Below are 17,110 nucleotides of genomic sequence, written 5' to 3'. Positions count from 1 at the left end.
ATCAGATGACATATAACGAAAACTCGTAAATGTTTTTTCACATAAAAACTCTCTCTCTGTTTTTTTTTTACAAACACAAAAACTATTTTTTTTTTTTTGAAAGAAACCCATCAAAACTCATAACAACCGATGATTTCTAAATCAACAATTTTTTAAAGTTTATTATAAGAAAATAAAATTATGTAAAAAACACTTTTATAATTTTAAGAATTTGACTACATATCTTCTAAAAAAGTTTTACCATATTTGTTTCCTTAACTAATGTCCCAAAGACACTAGTTAACATTTTTCTTTATTAAAAAGACATTCATTCATTCAAATGGTTAAATTATTGCTTTTTATAAGGAAATACATCTAAGTATTGTCCTTCTAACGTCCATGTTTTTTCTTGACATGATCTCGACAAGAGTGAACATTCTCAGGCGTAGAGTTTGAAGGGATCAGGTTGGTGCTTTGTACGCTTTATGTGGGGAGGTTCCATAGTCTTTTTGTTACATGTAGGCTAATGTCTAGAGTCTGGTATGACGTTTTGAGATGATTAGGTTGCGAGTTTCTCCTTTTAAGGGATTTAGAGAGTCTTTTTTTTAGTATTACTTTGTTGTTTCTGGGAGAGCTAACTTTAGGAGTCGACTTTTGTTGATTTGGCAAAAGGTTGTGTGGTCTACTTGGTCTGCTCGCAACAATTTGGTGTTCTCTAGTAGTACGTTAGATATAGAGCATTTGGTCGATAAAATACAATTCACTTCTTGGAACTGATTTTTCAGAGGCACCCTGATAATCCTTGTTCAGATTATAAGTGGGTGGCAAAATCTATTCTTCGTTGGGATCGACAATGCATGTATTGAGTGTGTGCTTTGGGCGCCTTTGAGTGGAGTTTGGTGTTTGTTTTTCTAATTTTTGTGTCGATGATCTTGGGGCAGTAGGCTTGGGCCTTCTCCTCTTGGGGTTGGGTTATGTTGCGTTGTTGATGGGGTCTTGGGCCGCCTCTTGTGCGTTAGACCCTTTGTATCTTTTTTGAGTTTTCGCACTCGTACGCATGAGTGTGTTGCATTAAAAAATAAATGGTTAAAATATTGAAAATAACACAAATTCAACATAGTTATTACTCACTATGTCTCAAATTAGATGTTCATTTTTAGTTTTACACGTATATTAAGGTAATGATGGCTAGTGTTGATTTTAATGCAAAATTTATTTCATTTACTAAAAGATCCTTATTAATTATAGTTAGTAAAGTATTAGATGATTAAAATGCAACAAACAAGGGTATGTTCTTGAAAAAATATAATAAGGGAAATGTTAACTTATGCCCTCAAGGCACAAGTTAATGATTCAAATATAGAAATAATATATTGGAATGCGTGCATTGCATTTAATTTTTAACTTTTTAATCCATTAAATGCACAAAATTTTAAAGAATATTTCTTCTTTTGGCTTTCTTAACATGTGCCCTAAGGGCACAAGTTAACACTACCCATATAATAAATGTTCTATTGATATTATAAAATGAACTAATAATTTGAGACAGAAAAATAATAAAATGGACACTCGATTAAGAAAAAAAGCTTTTTGCGACAGTTAAAAAGCAGATTTGCGACAATCTAAACTATCGTAGTTAACTATTTGCGACAGTTCCCCAAACGGTCATGGATATCTATGTCACTAGACCATTTTGCGACAGTTCTAAAAACAATAGTTACTCATGACTTCAAATTTGTGATATTGACGCTCAAGTCATTGATTGGATTTATAATGTATCGAAGATGATTTGTTAAATTAAATCAAACAAAAATTGCAACAAGACTAAAAAAACTTAAAAACATCACTCCAAAATGATGAACAAAAGAATGCTGCATCCGAAATACGAAATCACATAAAAAAACACATTGAAAAATAAATTTTATGTGAAAATAAATTATTTAAATAAAACAAGAGAAAAATACAATGTGGAAGATATCGGAATTATTATTAGCTAGAAATGATAATTTTTTATTAAAAACAATTATTTATTATAAAACTATGTTTTTAATATAAAATGTACAAATTTTAAAATAAACTTACTATTTTTAATTTTTTTAATTTACACTTGATAGAAAAACTAATATCAATCTAACAAATTGATATGTAATGCCCAATCATTCTCATAAGGTCAATACCAGTTCCATCTCAACAAAACAACTTCTTAACATTATGCAATCACCAACTACTTTCACGTGAACATCAATTTCTGAAGTCTACTAATCAGATCCGAATTTATCTTACTTTATAAAAAATAACTTTAACTTACAGTAGCCGTGACCAACACTGACAAAGCCTAATAACCAAACTTGAGGAATATATAGGAAAAAATAGGTTTCAAAATAATTTATACTTCGATCGTAGGCAATACCACTAATATTTTAGTGATGCAATTGTAATTGTTGGATATGTGTTAGTAGCAGGCAATAGGTGCTTTGGAAGATGTTTTTGAGGTCATTCGCGATAGAGCTTTTGAGAATTTGACTCAAACTTGATTTCTGTTGTTGTGTGAGGGTTTGGCTTGGGTGGTATCTTTATTTGTGTTTATATCGTACGAGGTGTTTGGTTTTTTCTTTTAGGTGCTCCGTCTATATATGACACCTTTTGTAATGTTGATTCAGTCTGTTACTATATATTAAAATTTTGCCGTTTAAAAAAAAAATTGTTGGATATATGTTACATCTTCATGTACTTAGGGAAGTGGCAATTGAGATTAGAATGGAGCTGGTGAATTGTTTAATATATTTGAACGAAGATACAAATTGAGGAATGTCTGAAGCAGGTGCTATAAATTAAAGTAGGGTAGCTGTCCATGAAGGGATGGCAATCAGTATGGAAGATAGATCAAAGTTGTATGCCATTACAAATCTTATTTTTGGATTGGCTTGGGTAGATCACATTTGAAGTTACATTGATGATAAATCAAACCACTATGTAACTGGTTTATTGTATTAGATAATCATAAATAGATGAATCCAATGTTATGGACATGTGCATAACTTAAGAGTTGAAAGTTGTTGACAATGAAAGAAAGACACTATTTGGACTCCTCTTCAACTTTTGTTGATGTGGAGGCAAAAGTAACTGGATTTGTTGGTCGGTCATTGACAATCAAGCTTAGCACTTCAGGTCTTGCATAGTGTCCAACCACATCAAAATCAAACTTAGCTCTTGCTATGTCCCCAAGATCTGTGCAAATTTTTTCAAGAATTAGGGTGTAGCATAATTACTTTTTTTTTTGTTACAATATAGCATAATTACTTTTGAGTTCATATTAGAAGCCACGTTTTAGTTCAAAATTACTTTTCAGTATATAATTATAGAAAATTAAAAGTGTTTTAACATGCATTAAAAAGTTGCAAAAGATAACCAAGCAATTGAGCTCAAGTGGAAAATGAGCTTCACCAAAGATGAATTGTTTGGGAGAACCCAAGTTCGATTCGTAGGTCGAACTCCAGATTACTTTCCTCTGAGAACAGAAGAGTTAACGATTTTTTTTTTGTTGCAAAAGATACATTTGATTCAAATTCAACCGAAAAGATAACAACTACTAACACTATTTTAGCTTATCAATATAAATTTATGCAATAAAAAAAAATTGTGTTAGTTCTACCTGACTACCCTTATTATTAATGATATAATCAAAGAGAGAGAACAAAATTGTGATTTTCTATTATACATGCGAAAGTTTGAAGAAAATCTTACATTAAGATACTACAAATATTGAAAATGAGACTTAAGGTGCGTTTGTTTCAAATTATATTCGTAGATTCTTAGGAATAAAATGATAGAAATATACATGCCTATGTTTGTTACAAGTTTACTAAATTTTATTTCCGGGTATAAAACATTTCTGGGAATAGAAAAATTTTCTCAATGAAAAGGGTGAGAATAAAGTTCCCATGAAGATGGGAATAAATCTATGTGTAATTAGCTATTATAATCCATATTTTTATGATTCCTAGCAATATTATAATGTTAACCAAACATTTGTTTTCTAAATACCTTAGAATAAAATTCTCATATTTATGTTCCAAGAAATGTTATTCTTAGGAATAAATTTGGTAATCTTGAAACAAACACACCCTTATAATTTGAGACAGATTAAATATGTCTTCTAACAAATTCAAGCAACATACGTAAATATTAACCATTCATGTATGATAATGGTATACCTTGTTCTAAAAAAAGATATGTTAATGAGTGTTTATAGGGATATTCTTTAAAGACTTTAAATAATAAGTTTTTTTTATAAAAATTTGTGTATTTAATACATTGAAAATTGAAGTATGTAACTTTTTTTTTTAAATAATTTATGTCTCTGATTAGCAAAGAATGACATACCTAGGTCTGCTGATATCAATGCTTCCCCATCATAATTTGGTCCAGCCAAAACAGTCCCTGATGGAGATATAATGACACTACCTCCACGACATACAACAGTGTCTGGTGTTTGGTCCTCTTCAACACTAGCTAAAACATACTCTGGATGGGGCGGATAATCCTTTCTTTTACAAAACTGGTTTGCTGACAAGACAAAACATCCACCTTCAATAGCAATATGGATCATTGAAGCTTGCCACTCATTCGAAGAATCAGCTGTTGGTGCACAATATATTTCCACACCTGTTACAACCAAAGCCTCACAATAGGTTTTGCCAAATATAACATTTAATTTCATTGATCTTTGTTATCATTTAACTTTATTTGATCATATCATATACTTCCTTCGTTTAAAATAGGTGTCCTCTTTATTATTGTTCTTTGTCTCTTTTACAATACTAATACAATATTTATTATTTTTTTTCCTCTGACACACATGCATATATTTATCTATTGCATTTCAACCATCTAACTATTCCACTAACTATAATTAATAAAAGTGTTTTAGCAAATGAAACACATTTTTCCATTAAAATTAACACTATTAATCTTTTCTTAATAACCGTGTTAAATTTAAAAGGGACATCTATTTTAAGACGGTGGGCAGGGGCGATTCCTTCCATAACAAAGGGGTAGCTAAGGCTACCACAAAGGAAAAAAAATATATTCAATGAGTATGTATATTTTTTTTATTAAGCTACCCCTAATAATATATATATTTGGCTACCCCAAGTTTGACTTTAGGTGAAATAATTTTTTTGTCTGATTTTATTTACTTTTCAAACTCTGGATTATCTGATCCTGTCTTTTACGAATCGGAGGGTGAACAAAAAAATACATATATATTCATTGATTGACAATGAAAATATGACAACAACAATAATCTATCACTTCCTCCCAAGAATTTTTTTATCACCACTAACCCAAAGAAATTTCACGGCACTTTATTAGCCATTTATTATTGTAAAAATAGATTTTTTATTAACGCTTTATTTTTTAATTAAAAAATAAGTAATTAGTAAATTACAACCCTTTATTAACCATTTATAAGTCGTTCTTGTTGTTTTAAGTGTATTTTATTAAGTACATTTTATATACGTAATAATTATTACGATTTTTTTTCCACTTATTTGTTAAATTATCTATTAATTTTTAAAAAATATTTTATTTTTCTTTCTATATGGCCACCTCGTAAAAATATTGTTAGCTTCGCCGCTGACGGTGAGAGTACATTTTATATTTGCTAGATTTAGATCTTTAATTTTTTGGGCATTGCTAAGCACAACGACTGAATTATCCTGAGAGTATCCCAAATTTTAAACTAACCAATAAAAATTGCATCCGGCTAGAATTCACGGGAAAGTCAAAGAAAAGTTGATGGGTGGAATAAATGTTGTGATGGATTCGCGAGAATGCCATTCACATTATATAGCATTTTTCTAATTTTTTTTACCAAGGTTAGACTTAATCTTGCAAAACTTAACTTGAACTAACATATTGAGTGACAACCACAATTTACCTCTTTTGTGTAAACAAGTTCAAAAATAGGCATTAATTTAGAAAATTAGTTGGATTTTTTTTTTTATGATTAATATCTATCTAATTAAACATTGAATGTGTACTTGAACACTAAAAATTAAAGGTTAAAATTCCAACCTTTAGCATACATTGCTGTCCTTAATAGTGGCATCTTGTTCTCCCAACAAATTACAGCACCTAGTTTTCCAATTTGAGTTTCATAAACTTGAATGGTTGATCCATCACCAAATCCCCAGAAAAGCCTTTCAGCTTCTGTTGGCATGAGTTTCCTATGTTTTCCTAGGTAATGACCATGAGAATCAAAGAATAGAACGGTACAGTAAAGTGTGTAGCCATCCCTCTCTATCACACCCATCACTATATGGGACCCGGATTCAGTGACTTTAGCGCGGGCAAAGTCATGTGACTTTGGCTCAATGTTGTCCGTCAGATCAATCTCACGCTCCATAATTTGCCACGTGTCCAGCTCTTTATTTTTCTTATTTTTTTTTTGACCAACCTTTAATTCTAAAAAGGTTTGTCTCGCCAGTCCCTTTTCCAGAAATAATTCCCACTGCCGGCATATAGAGGCAGCGCACCACCGCCATCCTCATATGCCGGAATCGCAGACCTCCACCGCAGCTGTCAACCTCCACCTCTTCATCGACACTGTCTCCTCCATCTCCGTCGACTTCACACCAATCTTCATGTCTACCTCCGCCGCTTGCTCGCCGTGCTCCGCCCATCTCGCCGTCGCCGTTGTCCTGTGCGGTTGTGTACTGGGTAAAAATCACAGCTTACTGATATTTAAAAATAACTCCTTTTCATTATTTAAAAATAACTCCTTTTCATTCTAATGTCTCAATTTTTCTTCTGTAAAGATGATTCTGTCCAACACATTGAATGAATTATTGAGATACTGGAGAATATAATGTGGAAATTCATAACCATTTTAATACCCTTTTAATTTCCTTATTTATTCTTGTCAATGGCAATACCCTTTTTATTTCATAAGTCTTTGTATTTCTTTCGTGTACTGTGCAAGCACGTTGTTTTCAATTTGATTTTTGCTTTGTATTTTAATAAAAACAGGTTGGAACATGTGTTAAAATTGAAACCAAGAGATTAATCCAATGATAGATATTGAATAAAGTCACATAACTTTTCCCACCAAAAAGTTACTGAATCCGGGTCCCACTATATGTACTTTATACTTTCCTGCCATTACTGCCAATCTATCCACTTCTGGACCTATATAACGTAAGTGTAATATATTTTGTTAGTTAAAAGAGAGAGTTGCACTGAGTGACTTTATGGAAAAAAAATTACAATGATTATAGTGTATTTTCAAGTATTTTATGAGAGACAAAGATGAAAAAAATGATATATAAGATGAGAGAAAGTAATATAGGAAAGAGATAGAGAGAAAGTCACGATGACTTTTCCTCCATAAAGTCACTCAATCATAATATGTAAACGTGTCCACATAAACTCGACTATTTAGTTAAAATTAATAAGTGGAAATTTTAGTGATGAAACATTACTTGAAAAACCTCAACTATTTTCTCCTTATTTAGTGATATATTTTTGTTAGATTAGTTTAGATTTTCTTTTCTAACAACCCACTTTGTTCCTATAAAATAATATTTCAGAGAATACAATTATCTTTTAATTACAACAATTAAATGATGTTATTATTTTTATATTTTTGACAATTTATTTTATCATTACTTAACACTTCTTTTGGTGCTTATTATTAATTAAATATAGTATTTTTGCTTAAGTTTTAGTAATAATACCAGAAGATTAACTTTGATAAAAAGAAGAAGAATAAGATGGTGGCTGTAACTGAGATTTTAAATTCTTAGAACATGTAGTTAGGCATAACACAACTTAAAAAATTGGCTAGTTAGAGGATGATTGTCCTCACTTATTAACAATTATCCAGGTCATCTCTCAATCAATGTGAGACTCTTTAACACACTCTCACGTCCAAGTACACTACTAGGCTTGGTGCAAGGCTATAAATGGTGGGTCGTATGATATTAAATAACTTAATGGCAAGTGGCCCTACAGATCTTAAAGGAGGCTCTGATACCATCATAGAAATTATGGTTAGGCCTAACACAATCTCACAAAACACACTCTTTGGAACATTGGTGGTCTTGTTGGAAATGCACAAAGGAGACAAGTATATCAATGTAAAGATCGCTGAAAGAGGACGGTGGACGCCCTGCAGACGTCGTTAAAACAGAGTGCATGAGAATCACGTCCATGAAGGTTATCGGCACGTGTGAGCGGGTGCAACGACAGTTGGCAGATATATGGCTGAAAAATTGTTGAAACAAGTGCCGGAATGTGTCACAACAATAGAGGAGGGGCAAACCAAAGATGAAAAATGGTTTGCAAAAAAAAATTCCCACCAGAGGATAGTGTTTCCACTAGGTAAACACGGTGTAAGGCGTCTCAACAGGCTATAGATACTATCTTGGAATATGTAGTTAGACCTAACAATGCAATATAGGAGAGGAAAATCGAAGATGAAACAAGGTTTTCCAAAAAAATTCTCATCGGAGGATAGTGGGTCCACTTGGTAAACACGTGTAAGATTGTTTCTCAACCGGCTTTAAAATACCATCTTAGTGTATGTTGTTAGACCTAACACAACCCCATAAAATCAACTTGTGAGATGAAGATTGTATTCACTTATAAACATTTATTCAGACCATCTCTCAACCAATGAGAGACTCTTCAACAAAAATTAAGTTTGATGACATCTCAAATATTTATGCCTACAAAAATGTATTGACCTTGTATGGACTCTTCATATGATAGCTCTAAAGACATTCGTAAGTGTTTGGACGGAAGTTCGGATTTACAATTTTTTACTATGTGAGATTCTCGTCACTAGATTATTTGACAAGAAGAAAATGTGTCGATAGTATTTACACAATGTCAAATAGTTTGTACTAAGCATACAAGTGAATTAAGCTCCTACCAGGCACATCAATGGCTGCTGAATGATACTTTCTGAAATGTTCTCTGCCATTGGTTGTGTGGTATGCCATAGAAACACCATAAACGAAACCGCGCGGGTAGCCACCAACAAATGCTTCTGGAAATACGACAAGTTGAGATCCATTTCCAGCTGCTTCAGCCACCAATTTTTCAGCCTTGTCTGCAAATAATAAAACAAGCATTCAAGCCAAAATATTTTCATTTGTTCGCAGCACAAATGGCACTTCCGCCACAAAGACATAGATGAAAGTTAACACCGTCGTATAAATGCATATTTATAAATTTATTCATCATCAATTAATTTATCGACTATCACTGTTTGTACAAAAAATAGTCATAGCGTCACCTCAGAACATGTTTAGTGTTGACAATGCACTCTTGGAGACTCAGATTGTTATGCACTCTAGGAGAGTTTGATTGTTATTGTGTAAGACGTTTTTTGTGTCAACAAAAATTAGATGTTAAATTTACTACAAATGCAAAATAATATCTAGAAACAAAATTAAAATTAAGTAAAAAAAAAATCAAAAACAATGATAACCACTGTGATTAATGAATCAATGTGAGGAAGTAAAAGCACCTAAAGTGGCAGGTGTGTCATAGTAGATGGTGGAGGCCTGAACAACGGTGGCTCTTACGGTGGTTGCTTTAAAATCGGAACCAATGTCGTCCTTAGGGAAGACAGGCCAACCGTTGAAGGTTGGAATTTTTGTTGCAAGTGCCATTTCTTTTTTCAGAATTCAAGTTTCTCCCTTCCTTTCATTTCTTCATTATAAAGGTAGGCTACTTATGTAAGAAAAATGGAATATTATTTTTTATTTTGTTTTTACTCTTACTTTCTAGGAAGGGGCAATGACAAAGTGAACACAAAGAAATTATTATTTTTTATTATTAAAAAAAGGATGAAAAGTTAATGTGTAAAAAAATGTTACCATAAATAACTGAAATAAATTGTAGAAGTATTCACATAAAAAAATTGTAGAATTATTAATTTTTTATTATTCCAATATCTTCTTCTTTATTTGATAGATAGTCAAATAAATCAATGCTACAATTTTTTGTGGGGATATTTCTACAATTTATTTCTACAGTTACTTATGGGTAACATTTTTTTACACATTAACTTTTCATCCTTTTTTTAATAATAAAAAATAATAATTTCTTTGTACTTACATTGTCATTTTCAAATCAAAAGATTGTCCTTCTATAGTCATTTTATTGAATTATGCAGAAGAATAGAAACACTAAGATTCTCCTCCAAACAATCTTTTTATAAGAAAACATTTGGGGGCTTGCGGAGTTAAAGACTTCGTGGAGTTACAAAGGGAGTAGTCGGAGAAGGGAAAATTTGGTATATTATCCTTGAATATGAGGGAAAAAAAAGTCAATTTCGCTTGTATTTTGTCCTAATTAGGATAGTTGAATTTTGCTTATACTTTGATATGGAGGAAGAACACGGAGAAACGTTTTAGTAGCAAATTACAATGAAAAAGCTATAAATATCACAATCTTTTCTTTTTTAATATTTTTTATATATAACAGAAAATAAAATAAAATAAATCCTAACTAAAATAAATTGTCTTGTCGAAATTAATCAACAATCCCAGACAATGTTACCAAAAACTTGATAGACTTTTAGCAAGTGTATTAAAAATATATCGAAGTAATAAAATAAGTTCGTCTCCACAGGGATTGTTACAATCTCAACTCTAAAATTTAATTATAATAAGGATTTAACAATTGGGGGGTTTGCAGAGCATATATTTGAGTTCAATAGAAAATAAAAATAAATTGTTTTGGAAAATATCAGAGATTAAAGTGATCAGATCTTCGAATCAATTAATTCTCGTTGTTTGGTAAATTGCATCTAGTCTCTACAATTATTCTCCTAATTTCACAACAAATTAACAAAAGAGTGCTGATACGTGAACCACCTTAGGTGGACGTACCACTTCCTACACCCTTCCACTTGTCACAATAAAATATAAAAAAATGAATCATAATCCATGTCAAACCAAAAAGAAAAAGGAAAAAGGAAAACTGAAAAAAGAAAGTCCTCTCTCTCTCTCGCCTCATTCATCCTCGCCTCCTTCTCCCATCCCTGTTTTTTGCCCCTCGCCGATGGAAGTTCTCCTTCCCATTTTTGCGGATTTGGTCGTCAGTTACTGAAAGCTTGTCTAGCAGTTCCATCTCCTCCCGCATGTTTTCCGTCACCGTACTTTTCGTTCACTCTCTGTCACCGTTCTTAACTCAATCTCTCCATTTCATCTCAATCCGTGTTGCTCCACAATTGAAGGTGTGTCTTTTTTTGTTTTTGCTTCTTCAATTTCTGGTTTTAATTGTTTGCATTTAGGGATATTTGAGTTTTATATGGTTTTGGTAAAGAGATTGGATTAGGGTTAAGATGATTTTTTGAGTTTGGTACACATGCTTGTTGAGAAAGAAGGTTCTGCTTAACCTTGTGCTGATTAGCTTCTTTGTTTTTAGATGTTGGGTTTGTCTCTTATTAAATCCATATTTTTGCTAATTAGTTTGTTAGATTCATTTGTACTTAATGATTGTGGTGGTTATTGTTTTATTTTATCGAAGGCTTGTTTTAATTTGTTTATTTGAGATTCTCTACTACCCTTAGAATTTATGAAATTGTCTAGGAGAGATTATTGAAACAACCTATAGCATGTACATTCGGTTTTTTTAGCTTTTTTTCCATTAGCTCTCCAATGTAGAATTTATGATCTCTTTTATTATGAAGGTTGTTGTTTCTTTATTATTGCTTTCACATCTCTCTATTTGTCAATTCAAGCTGCTCAATCTTCACTATAGTGCAGCCAATTTTTTTTATCGTAAGCTTGTGTTCTGGTTCACTATGGTGCTGTATTGTGGGACTGTGATGCAGGTGTTAGTGTTGAAATGATGGCCTCTAATGTTGTCATATTGAGCTCGGGAGAGAGTTAATTGGCTAGAGTATATGGTTGGTGTTGTGATTCATCTATTTGGCCAGAGTACTATGGCCTTTTATGGCTGGATTTTTCACAGGCTAACATGCCAAAGGAAATTGCTGATAACTTGAACGAGATGGGTGCAAGAATACCAAATGTGAAGCTTAGGAATTCCAGGTAACCAAATAATTGAAGTATATAACCACAATTTTACAAAGGATATATGCTTCCTCATGATAACTCTTAAGATGGATGTTGACAAAGGGTGAATAAGATGGCGCAACTCACGAAATTGGTGGATGTCCAATTTATGTTAGGTATAATGATATTCAGCTGCAACTCTTTTCTTTATACACATTCATGAAATGGACATAGATTTAATGGAGGTTTTTTGTTTTTTTTTATCTCTATGATGGTTTTATAGTGATAATCCACGCAACCTCAACTTTGATCTTCTTAAGAAGCTGGCAGGCCTACACATGACTCTCTTTTTGTGATCCGACGAGAGATACGACTAGGTTTATGCATACAAATCAGGTGTTATAAGCTGGTGTTGGTTGGACATGAAGATATTGAACAGAAACTATCTAATGTTTCCAGGGCATCTAAAGATCCTTGAGTTTCTAAGCAAATAATGGTATATAATCTGTCATCTCTTTCCATTCTTTATGTTAGTCTGTCAGAAACTTGTTGCTATGTACATAACTAAATGTCCTTGAAAACAATTATGCTAAAGCAATAATTTGTTTTAGTTCTATAAATGGTATGATTTGTTCATGTTTCTTCAATTTTATGGATAACAACACATATTTTGGACTGGGCAGTTTCCATGTGAAGATAGCAATTTGAAACCCTTTGTATGAGATTGTAGTTCATAGTGTAAACCTTTTTATGTCTATGGATTTGAGTAATCAAATCACATTGTCGTAGTATCTACAATATTCTCTGATGAAGATCTACAATATTGTCGTAGCTTGGGAATTCTACAATATAATACCAAGCAAAGGTTTGGGTATCCACATGATGAAGATCATCAAATGTATCAGATGATGAAGATCACCAAGCATCAACCGTGTTCACTCGAGTAAAAGACAAGTCAAGAAATCGTGTTAAGAGCGGGGTTCTTAGAACACCGTGGGTTGATAAGTAGATTTATTACGTATTTTAATTAAGTTATTTAGTTTAATTCTATTTAGATTTAATTAGATTCTATGTGTTTTTATTTATATTTAAGAGCGTTTTACTTCAAAGAATCCAATATTATATTTCAGGATCAAATATATGATTTGCAAGGCTTGGAGCTAAAGAAAAGGGATTTGGAGCACAAAAATAGGAGATTTCCAAGATTTGGGACCGAAATATGCACTTGAAGAAATCAGAATTCGCTCCCCCAAGTCAGTGAAGGGCGCACGGCCCACGCCTGCAAGGCGCACGGCCGTGCGCGATTGCCAGCATCCCTTTTAGCTGCTTTTTGCTCCGAACAGCGGTTTTCTACGCAACCTGCTTTGACGATAAAGCCCATGGATCTTCAGAGAATATTCCTTCAGTTATTTCTTAGGGCTTAAGTCATTAGTAGGCTATAAATAGAGAGCTTGTTCTCCTTGTTTTATCATCTTGAATTCTGAATATTGTATTGTGACAGAATACTATTTCTCAATAAAAGTTCTCGTTTTTATTCAATTGTTCTTATTGTTTTCTTCTTATTCATTCATGGCAACACCAACCATGAGTGAGTAATTCCCTTAGACCTTGGGATTGTTGGGAGAGTCCTATGGCTTGATCCAATAATCCAAATCTGAAACCCTAGTTTATGTAACCCTACTTTTCTTATCTAAATTCACCGTTCTGCACAACGATATTAACAAGTACCAAACTTTGGATGCGAACGCGGAGGGTTAGTACTTGTTAATTCGTTACCCTAGCTATTAAGGTGATGAATCGAACGAAGAAGTCTTAATAACCGAACAAGTGAATTTAGACAAGGATTGCGAAGCATGAGAATAGCCTAGTGAACCTTGGGACTTATAGAATCTCGTACAATCAAGGATCTTAATATAGGAGTTAGCCATGAGAATAGGTCTAACACCTTGAGAGACACACTCCCCGGATATCGAACGAAGAAGGGGATAGGCTTTAGAGAGATTCGTCCTTAGAAACTAGGATTTACATAAACAAGGATTAGGATTAGGATGTTAGGTCAACCATAGGATGAACCAATAATCCCTAGGTTGCCTTTAGCTATTGTTTTCAACCGTCGTTTAGATTACCTTGAAACCCTAATTATCGATTTCTCCCTAACCTTTACTACTTTTGATTGGAATTTAAATAACTCCCTGTGGATCGATACTCTCTCTTTATTACTACTACGGTAAACCCGTGCACTTGCGGATTTACGGTAACAAGTTTTTGGCGCCGTTGCCGGGGAGTTGACCAAATTCCGATCAACTTTGGTGACAGTTAGGTTTTCTTTCTGTATTTACTTTCCTCTTGTCTTTATTTCCTCTAATCGATTTCTTCTTGTTCTTTTTGACTTTCTGATAGCTTGCAGCCATGGCAGACAATCGTACCCTCAAGGAGTACGCTACTCCTTCAACGGAAGAGCCGACGGCTATCATAGTTTATCCACCCGTCGAAGGGAACAACTTTGAGATCAAACCTGCACTTTTAAACCTTGTGCAGCAAAACCAATTCTCGGGATCCCCCGCTGAGGATCCCAATCTACACATCTCTACTTTCCTTAGGCTTAGTGGAACCATTAAAGCCAACCAAGAAGCCGTCAGGCTACACCTTTTCCCTTTCTCCCTTCGAGATAGAGCGAGTGCTTGGTTCCACTCCCTAGAAAGGGGTTCCATATCCTCATGGGACCAAATGCGACAAGCCTTCCTTGCTAGATTCTTTCCACCCTCCAAAACCGCTAGAATGAGGGACCAAATAACTAGGTTTAACCAAAGGGATGGAGAGTCTTTATATGAAGCTTGGGAACGCTATAAGGAGATGTTGAGAGTTTGTCCTCACCATGGTCTAGAACAGTGGCTCATAATCCACACCTTTTACAACGGTCTTTTGTATAATACCAAACTAACCGTTGATGCAGCTGCAGGTGGAGCAATCATGAATAAAAATTATGCCGACGCCTATGCGCTGATAGAGGATATGGCCCAAAATCATTACCAGTGGACAAACGAAAGGGTCAACACTGCTGGAGCATCATCAAAGAAGGAAACAGGTGTGTATGAAGTCTCTTCTTATGATGATTTGGCTGCTAAGGTAGAGTCACTAACCCTTCAACTTGATAAAATGAATGTTAATGTTGTTTCTCCTTCTCCTTCTTGTGAGTTATGTGGAATCGTTGGTCATAATGGCAATGAGTGCTAGCTGGGAGGTGTTGCTTTCACCCAAGAGCAAATGAACTACGCCCAATACCAAGGTATTAGGCAAGGGAAAAACTTTTACAACAGAAACTCTTTTGGGCAACAAGCAACACCGCCTAGCTACGGTACCAACCAAAGGGCACCCCAGAAATCTAAGTTGGAACTCATGATAGAAAATTTTGTCCTAGGACAAGAAAAACTAAACCAAGAGTTCAAGCAACAAACCGAACTTCTGAAGGAATCCCTCTCCACACTCTCCTATAGGGTAGATTCTATTGCCACACACAGCAAAATGTTGGAGACTCAGATCTCCCAATTGAACCAACAAGTCTCTTCATCCTCTCAAGTCTCTAGAGCCCTCCCAGGCTAACCTGAGACTAATCAAAAGAGCCACGTGAATGCTGTTAGCCTTGTGGAAGAAAAATCTTTAGGAGGACCCATCTTAGATATCCATGTCATTGAGAGTGAAGCGGTTAGAGATGCTAGGGTAGAAAGCAAAAACCCTATGACCCTAAAGTTTAGTAGCAAGATGAACCCTTCCCCACAAGGACTAGCCAAGCATAGTAAGAAAGCACAACTCCAAAGGTTCATTGAGATAATGAGAGAAATATGTGCCAAAATCCCATTCGTTGAGGCCTTGTCCCGAATTCCTCTTTATGCAAATTTTTTGAAAAATATTTTGTCTAAAGGACGCAAAGAGGATAAGGAGACGCTGGCATCACCTAAGGAGAGTGGCGACATTTTTCTAGAGAGATCAACCCCAGAATACCGTTATCCCGGTAGCTTTTCCATCCCTTGCACCATAGGGAAGGAAAGTATAAAAAACGCTAGGTGTGATCTAGGGGTTAGCGTAAATCTAATGCCCCTATCTCTCTTTAAGAAAATTGGGGTAGGAAAATTAGAACCGGCGGAGCATACCTTAGTATTGTTTGACCATTCCACCATTGACCCAGCTGGCTATGTTTCAAATCTTCCGGTAAAAATTGGAGGCACTATCATACCGGTTGATTTTATGGTAGTTAATGCGAAGGAAGACCCCCAATTTCCAATCCTTTTTGGTTTTCCTTTCCTTGTGGTCTCAAGTGCTTTTATTGATGCGTTGAATGGTAGGATCGTGTTCCATATGAATAATGAGAGGATGGAGTTTGAATTAGGAAACCACCTGAAGGAAATCTCTCCTTCCTCCATCAAGGCTGAGTATGAGATGAGAGAACGCTACCTAGCATCAACCACACAAAATGTTGTGTTCGATCCTATCTGAGGGTCCCCTCTTATCGTCAAGCTAATGACGTGAAAAGAGCGCTTCGTGGGAGGCAACCCACCTATTTTTACCGCTTTGTTTTCGTTTGTTTTGTGTTGTTTTTACTTGTTTTGTAGGTACATGTCCGATATGATATAGAAAACTTGAAAAAATTTTGACCCAGAGGACCAGAAACAGGCGCACTGCCCACGCCTCAATGCGCGTGGGCGTGTGCGATTTTTTTGAAAAAAATTGCCCAGCCAGAACAGCAAGGTCCGCACGGCCCACGCCTCCAAGGCGCACGGCCGTGCGCGACTTTCCCCCTCCCATAAACATCAATTTTTCATCTTCTTCCCATTCAAACCACACAAAAACCTCTCTCATCCAACTTCTCTCTCTAAACCTCCATTTTTCCTCAACCTTAAACCTCACATATCTCCATCAAAACTCCACCAATTCACACAAAACTTTCACCCAAACCAATCCAAAATCAATTCCAAAAACAAAAACCCAAACAAAATCAATTTCCATCCATCCAATCCATTAACCCCAATTTTCGTATACCCCATTAACCTAAACCAAAAACCACAAATTTTCCAACCAAATCCAACCAACCACTCAAA

General features: G+C 34.5%; 2 protein-coding genes and 1 non-coding gene across 4 annotated transcripts; 1 reads left to right on the top strand and 2 right to left on the bottom strand.

Moving 5' to 3' along the window:
- Window positions 1-2,725: 2,725 nt before the first annotated feature.
- Window positions 2,726-9,841, bottom strand: LOC146929990 (bifunctional nitrilase/nitrile hydratase NIT4B-like). 2 transcript variants are annotated; one of them, XM_085701663.1, is made up of 6 exons: window positions 9,518-9,841; window positions 8,918-9,097; window positions 7,124-7,170; window positions 6,058-6,304; window positions 4,363-4,644; window positions 2,726-3,207 (listed from the first exon to the last, which is right to left on the bottom strand). In XM_085701663.1, the coding sequence occupies exons 1-6, from the start codon at window positions 9,660-9,662 to the stop codon at window positions 3,056-3,058; spliced, it is 1,053 nt and encodes a 350-aa protein (XP_085557789.1). In that variant the 5' UTR covers window positions 9,663-9,841; the 3' UTR covers window positions 2,726-3,055. The 2 variants fall into 2 exon arrangements, with proteins under 2 accessions (XP_085557789.1, XP_085557790.1); XM_085701664.1 differs by having other exon boundaries at window positions 9,284-9,686.
- A 4,951-nt stretch (window positions 9,842-14,792) lies between these two features.
- Window positions 14,793-14,899, bottom strand: LOC146929989 (small nucleolar RNA R71). Its single transcript, XR_015009163.1, has one exon. It is a non-coding gene; the product is annotated as a small nucleolar RNA R71 (small nucleolar RNA).
- Window positions 14,900-15,776: 877 nt separating this feature from the next.
- Window positions 15,777-16,508, top strand: LOC146929988 (uncharacterized). Its single transcript, XM_085707453.1, has one exon. It carries the CDS (start codon window positions 15,777-15,779, stop codon window positions 16,506-16,508), a length of 732 nt encoding a protein of 243 aa, XP_085563579.1.
- The last annotated feature ends 602 nt before the right edge of the window (window positions 16,509-17,110 follow it).

This window comes from Medicago sativa, chromosome 4, assembly GCF_051527215.1.
Source record: "Medicago sativa cultivar Bolivia chromosome 4, Bolivia_mono, whole genome shotgun sequence".
NCBI classification, from domain to species: domain Eukaryota; kingdom Viridiplantae; phylum Streptophyta; class Magnoliopsida; order Fabales; family Fabaceae; genus Medicago; species Medicago sativa.
Note: the sequence above shows the minus strand (reverse complement) of the source record. Positions and strands in the feature narration are given on the sequence as shown.

What these genes read in the sequence shown, in the direction of transcription:
- LOC146929990 (XM_085701663.1), bottom strand. Translation starts at nt 9,662, where the DNA reads ATGGCACTTGCAACAAAAATTCCAACCTTCAACGGTTGGCCTGTCTTC. An exon ending in AGCAGCCATTGATGTGCCTG is followed by an intron (nt 7,171 to 8,917) that starts GTAGGAGCTTAA and finishes TACGTTATATAG; the next exon opens with GTCCAGAAGTGGATAGATTG. An exon ending in TGGCAGGAAAGTATAAAGTA is followed by an intron (nt 6,305 to 7,123) that starts CATATAGTGGGA and finishes GAATCCGGGTCC; the next exon opens with CATATAGTGATGGGTGTGAT.
- LOC146929988 (XM_085707453.1), top strand. Translation starts at nt 15,777, where the DNA reads ATGAACCCTTCCCCACAAGGACTAGCCAAGCATAGTAAGAAAGCACAA.